General features: G+C 37.7%; 1 protein-coding gene across 1 annotated transcript; it reads left to right on the top strand.

Annotated features, from left to right (window-relative positions):
• The first annotated feature begins 460 nt into the window (after positions 1-460).
• Positions 461-5,932, top strand: LOC117299091. The gene is made up of 4 exons (XM_033782516.1): positions 461-643; positions 1,721-1,836; positions 3,199-3,483; positions 5,009-5,932. Exons 1-4 carry the CDS (start codon positions 598-600, stop codon positions 5,282-5,284), a joined length of 723 nt encoding a protein of 240 aa, XP_033638407.1. The 5' UTR covers positions 461-597; the 3' UTR covers positions 5,285-5,932.
• Positions 5,933-6,211: the final 279 nt, after the last annotated feature.

Here is a 6,211-nt window from a genome sequence, read left to right as displayed (position 1 = left end):
TATGTCTGCTGCCACCTAGCATGGGAAAGTCTCCTATTGATTGCATGGGTACACACATATTTTGTTGTTGTTGAATGCTTTTAACTTCCATTGAGTATGATAAGGGAAGGTAGCGAGTTCTTACAACAAAAATCTACTCTGTTCAGCGTTAATCTAATCTACTCGCTCTGTTGTTGGTTTGACACAATCTGTTCATCCAAACGATTGAAAAGAAAACAATTCCCGCTTCATTATTGGTTTGTTCAACTCTTTTTTCACAATTACTTGGAGGTATGTGCTTTCTACCAGGTGCGTCATACTGTAGGCCTTTGAATGGTATCACAACAGGAGACTCCACAGCGATTGGTTGAGATATTTCTTCCATTGTTACTGCCACCCATTACTGGGGTTTATCTGACTGTGCAGTAGTCTGGTTACCTTCGTGATTATCGACACTCTATCACCATCTTGAGGCTCCAGACTTGGCTACTGATGTACGTTTTCCATTTATCATTGCGTCTTCCATTCCGAAGCAGCTCATGTTCGTGTGTCGTCGTCTTCTACTGAGAAGACATTACTCGTTGCATGTAACTTTTGGTTAACTCGATTGAAAGAAACATGAAGAACCTGGTTCTATTCCTGTTGTTGGTTTGTACCCTTCATGGTAAGTGCCTTGAATCAATTTAATTCAAAATCACGACGGACTGCGGTTCGACATTCACAACAGCGCTGTGTGTTGGTTCCAAGGTATGCTCGGTGGTGCTATTGTGATTTCTATCTTATTGTGTGCAGGTCGACTTGTCCCACTAATAGAGTGACATTGTGCATTTTTCTATTATATGATAAATGACGTAGTTGTATCCTTACTCTCTTAATGTAAAATAGTGAAAAGGCACCCTTTAAACTAAGAGCCAAATGAGGGACAACTCTTTTTTCGATTGGTCTTCCACCACTCCTTTAGATTGAAGTTTGCATCTTTTTGAGTGATTTTTTTCCCACTCTCTCCTGGAGTGAAACCCCTCTAAAAGATTGAAATAACCACCAATCTTTTTAGAGAGCCATATGAGTGACAACTTGATGGTAAAGAGTGTTGTTGTTGCACCTTTTCTATTAAGAGAGTATGTTTACACATTGAACAATAAAGTAATGACAATAACATGACGAGTAGCAAACATGCACAAATTGACAAGTTTTAGATCTGGGCGGACCCCCCCCCAAAAAAAAAAAAAAAAAAAAAAAAAACGCTATCGGGTATGGACTGAAAATCCAAACTACACAAGGATTCGGTCTTTCTTGCGATTCGAACCTGGGTCCTAAGATGTAAAAGGAAGGACCAGTAATTCAAGAACTGAACCCCCCCCCCCCCAAAAAAAAAGGGTAGTAATGCTTAATTGTTATTTATTATAACGTTAGAAGATAAATCAAAGAGCTAAACGCCCAGATGAAAAGTGTTGTATTGGTAAATTTCTATTTATTTTATTCACATTTATTTTATTCTGAAAAAAAAAAGAAACAAAAAATAGAGCTAAGTTTTCTTTCCTAGGTAAAAGCAATTTATTGTGTTTTGTTTCCCGTAACCCGACGTGTGTAAGCACTGTATACTCGATACTTCCCACAATCGTAGCAAGTTAAATTTGTAAGAGTTGTTGCTGTTCCACTCAGTTGTGTGTAATTTGTGCCTGCAAAAGAACAGGCTTCGTGGCTTTTTTGTAATTTGTATAACTGACTTTGATTTGTTCAGGTAGCTGTGTCTCTCTAGAGTGCTACAAATGCACATTTTCTGATGAAGGCTGCCAAGATTTGTCAATATCGGCACCACCAGGTTTTGAAACCTGCCCCGACGGTAGTGTATGTCATGTAAGTATTTAACAACAGCTAACAATGTTTCCCCTTTTGATTTTGCGTATATTAAACACCTGGCAACGTTTATTGAAAATGAATGAATGAGAAGAAATGATTTCATAAATGTATCTAGGTTTCCTTAAATGCAGTGTAATAAAATAATTATGAGCATAAAACCTCATTTGGTAACGAGTAATGGGGAGCTGTTGAAAGTATAAAACATTGTGAGAAACGGCTCCCTCTGAAGTAACATAATTTACGAGAAAGAAGTAATTTTCCACGAATTTGATTTCGTGACCTCAGATTTAGAATTTGAGGTCTCGAAATCAAGCATCTGCTGAAAGTACACAACTTCGTGTTACAAGGGTGTTTTTTCTTTCATTATCATCTCGCAACTTCAACGACCGATTGAGCTCAATTTTTTTCACAGGTTGGTTATTTGTATGTATATGTTGATACACACCTAGTGAGAAGAATGGTCTTTGACAATTACCAATGGTGTACACTGTCTTTAAATTGGCACATTGCCTTGGATCGGGCGATTTGGTCTATATGAGCAGTGGTTGAAACCACTTGTTATGAAATTCATGGTTTGGAATAATTGGGAATCAATGTGTGGTGAATAGGTTTTCAACGAGCGGTTTAATCCCAACGAGGCCTGGTTCTTGATAATTTTATCGAAGAGACGAAGTCGAGGTAAATTATAAAGAACCAGGCCTCGGCGGGTTTAAACCACTGGTTGAAAACCGATTCAACACACTTTGATTCCCACTCATAAATACCTTTGCGGTCAAAAACATCATCACTTTTTGGTCAAAAAGTAAAACAAATGCAACAATTTATATAATTGTTTAATGGTTTCTTTCAACACAACACCCCTCCAGCTATGAAATGGTAAAGCCCTCCGCCGCACTGGGGTAAACAACTTCTTATAATGGAATGTTGTGCGCGTCGCGCGTATCGCGTGATGTGGCACAACTGTTTCAGCCGTTGCTCTCGACCAATAGGAATGAAGAAACTGTCTTAAAATAACAGATGCAAGGTCGCGTGTCGCGCCCATGAATTAACACGTTTTACCTGTCATAAACAAAGGTTTATACACACCCATGTGACGCGCTCTACAGCAATAGGAATAGCGAAACTGTCTGAGGTATTTATGAATATTTTTCAAAAGTAGTTTGCCTTTGTAATGACAAACTATACTCCAAATCTGCTTCTTTCATTATTACGGCTCAAAAACATTTAGAAAACATATTCCACCGAGCCATATCAAACCACCCATACATTATCGTAAGAAACAGTGAGACGGTTTGTTCCGACTTATTAAAATGTCTTAAAATTTTATCGCATTGGTTTCTGTATGTCCTTTTGATGTAGGTCAGACAAACAACTTTAGCAAATGGAGAAGTAGTCGACGCTTCAAGAGGCTGTATACCAGACTCTGACTGTTTTAACGGTTGCTCTGGGTTTCTTAGTGAGTCACAAGAATGTACCTCTTGCTGCAATGAAGACCGCTGCAATAGTGATGTACCCTATTATGGAGACGTTTCCTGCTATGACTGTTATAACATCCCAATACTAGGGACCACTGCGTGCGGTGAGCCTTTCAACCCACGTGATGCCAAGGTTCAAACGACTACATGCTCACATGGCAAATGTGCGGTAAGTAAAATAACCTGTAAAATGCACTTGACACTATTGGTAATTACTCAACATGATTATTAGCATAAAACCTGACTTGGTAACGAGTAATGGAGAGCTGTTGATAGTATACAACATTGTGAGAAACGGCTCCCTCTGAAGTAACGTAGTTTTCAGGAAAGAAGTTATTTTCTCACGATTTTGATTCCGAGACCTCAGAATAAGATTTTGAGGTCGCATAATCAAGCATCTCAAAGCACACAACTTCGTGTGACAAGGGTGTTTTCTTCCAATATTATCTCGCAAGTTCGAGCATCGACTGAGCTCAAATTTTCAGGTTTGTTATTTTATGAATATGTTGAGATACACCAAGTGTGAATACTGGTCTTTGACAAATATCAATAGTGTCCAATGTCTTGAACAGTCCGTTACACCGCCAACGTGTGGAACTGGCTAGCTTTTTAAAATTACTCTGCTATTGAATTTAGTGAGAATACAATTTCCTTACTACAATGGGAATGTCAGCATCTTTTGATTAAAGGGACACGTTGCCTTCTATTGTGCGAGTTGGTACATTAAAAGCGCTTGAAAACCGGTTGTTATAAAATGCATATGGTTAGAAAGATGTTAAAATTAGAATATAATGATTCCACGAATTTGCATGTTGTTTTCCCTATACGTCGTGAAGTGTGGAGTCAATTTTTTGACTCTACAAAATGGCCGACCATGTTAGTTCACACAATAAAAGGAAAACCGTGCGATTTCGAGGCATAATTAAATGTGTGGACCATTATATCCTACTTTTAAAATATCTTTCTAATCACGTGCATTTTGTAAGAAACGGTTTTCACATGCTTGTCAAAGACCAACTCGCCCGATCCAAGGCAACATGTTCCTTTATAAGATGTCATCATCCATCAGTGAAATAAAGCAGGATCTCAAAATGCTCGATGTTTTTCTTTTCAAGCCCCGTATGCAATTGTGCTTTTTGTCTGTTTCTTTTTTGATTCATTTTCCAGAAATTAGTTAATTAGAATTGCCTCTAGGGCGAGACACTACAAAAACCCATTTGTGAGTAATTTCGAATATTTTCTGGCACTATGACCTGCAGTCACAATATACCGCTTACATTTGAATTCCTCAGACCATAGCGACAGTTGCCATGCCACATAGTTCAGGACAAGCTTTTGCATAGCAACCTCCAGATGAGCAAACCCCTGTACCACTGTGTCATACACATCCGATAAAAATAGTGTATGGGTGTTCACCGTCTCTCTTACGTATAACAAAAGCTTGCTTGGCCCCCCTTATCTTATGACATAGCAACTCTCTCGATGTCTGAGGAATTCAAATCTTAGTGGTGACTATAATATTGTTCAAGTACGTACCATACAATTATTGAAATCTTAGAGGCAAACGGCTTTGTCGCACGCAATCTAAATTCCGTGACCAAGTTGCTCCCTATCATTGCATGTTTCGGTTTCCTCAAACTAAGTAAAGATACCTACCGAGCTTGTCTGATGGAGTTATTTATCTTTCCCATCAGGTCTACTTTCTAAATGAAACATCCACAAAGACAGTTCTGCAGAGAGGATGTCCATTGACAGAATACTTATGCATGTCGGATAAAACCCAATGCATGGAAGACATGTGTATGGACTGCTGCTCGGGTAACTTATGCAACGGACCACCCACTGTAAGAAGTGCTAACAACAATGGACAAAACGCTGGAAACAACGGGCAAGCTACTAATCGAGACAGCAATGGCTTTAACATGTTAGTTATGTCACTTGCCAGCATTTTGCTGATGATTGGTTCATAGATAACTGGCGGATTTGATTTATTGAATAGCCGCCTTCTTTCGAGTTGCAATGACATTAGTGTCTTGAAAATTTGCAACTCGATAGAATGGTTGATACTCATTTTGATAAAAGCTCTTATTTTGATTAAAATTGGCTGCCGTCCTTGGTGAAAGTTGATACAATTTGTGTGCTGTGCTAAACATTAACATTTCGTGCCATTGGTTGTTATTGAACATTGTAAAATCGAAGGCAAACACAACAAACTGCAAAATAACAGCAGATCACATGCAATATCTAAATTCTAAACTGTTAAAATAGTTGCAATTATGCAAGAAAAGGGAAAGAAACAAGTACAAAGTTATATTTATTACGTTTATTATATTGCGTTCAATGTTATAGTTCGTAATTTATGTTTTGAATAAGATAAAAAATACAACACAGTTGTATTCAATATAATCATCATATTGCTCTAAGTGTTATCGTTTGGAATTCCATTAAGACACCATTGCGTTAATTGTTATAGTTTGAAATGAATGTTTTTGATTTGAACTCGATACAGACACTGAGTGTTTAACAGAAAGTATCGCATACCGTTAAAGCCATTATACACTTTCGGAACAGAAAACAAATAAAAGTTCACATATTTACAATTAATTCACAGGGTTTACAGAAGGTAATGGTGAAAGTCTTCTCTTGAAATATTATTCCATGAAATGCTTTACTTTTTGAGAAAACATGAAAACAATTATCAATTCTCTTTATCGAGATTTACGGATTTATTTAAAACTCGTGTTATGACACGGCGACACGGCGACATTATGTCGTATTTAAATTTGTTTGGCATTCCACTAAGACACCTTTGTGTCAATTGTTATAGTTTGAAATTCAATTTTTGATTTGAACTCATACAGATACTGAGTGTTTAAAGACATTATACACTTTCGGTA

The sequence above is a fragment of the Asterias rubens genome, chromosome 14, assembly GCF_902459465.1.
Source record: "Asterias rubens chromosome 14, eAstRub1.3, whole genome shotgun sequence".
NCBI classification, from domain to species: Eukaryota; Metazoa; Echinodermata; class Asteroidea; order Forcipulatida; family Asteriidae; genus Asterias; species Asterias rubens.
The sequence above is the reverse complement of the archived record's forward strand: the minus strand, read 5'-3'. Positions and strand labels throughout refer to the sequence as shown.

Bases quoted from the DNA above. Each gene is read 5' to 3' on its own strand.
- LOC117299091 (XM_033782516.1), top strand. From the start codon at position 598: ATGAAGAACCTGGTTCTATTCCTGTTGTTGGTTTGTACCCTTCATG. The intron at 644-1,720 runs GTAAGTGCCTTG...TGATTTGTTCAG, and splicing joins GTTGGTTTGTACCCTTCATG to GTAGCTGTGTCTCTCTAGAG. The intron at 1,837-3,198 runs GTAAGTATTTAA...CTTTTGATGTAG, and splicing joins CCGACGGTAGTGTATGTCAT to GTCAGACAAACAACTTTAGC.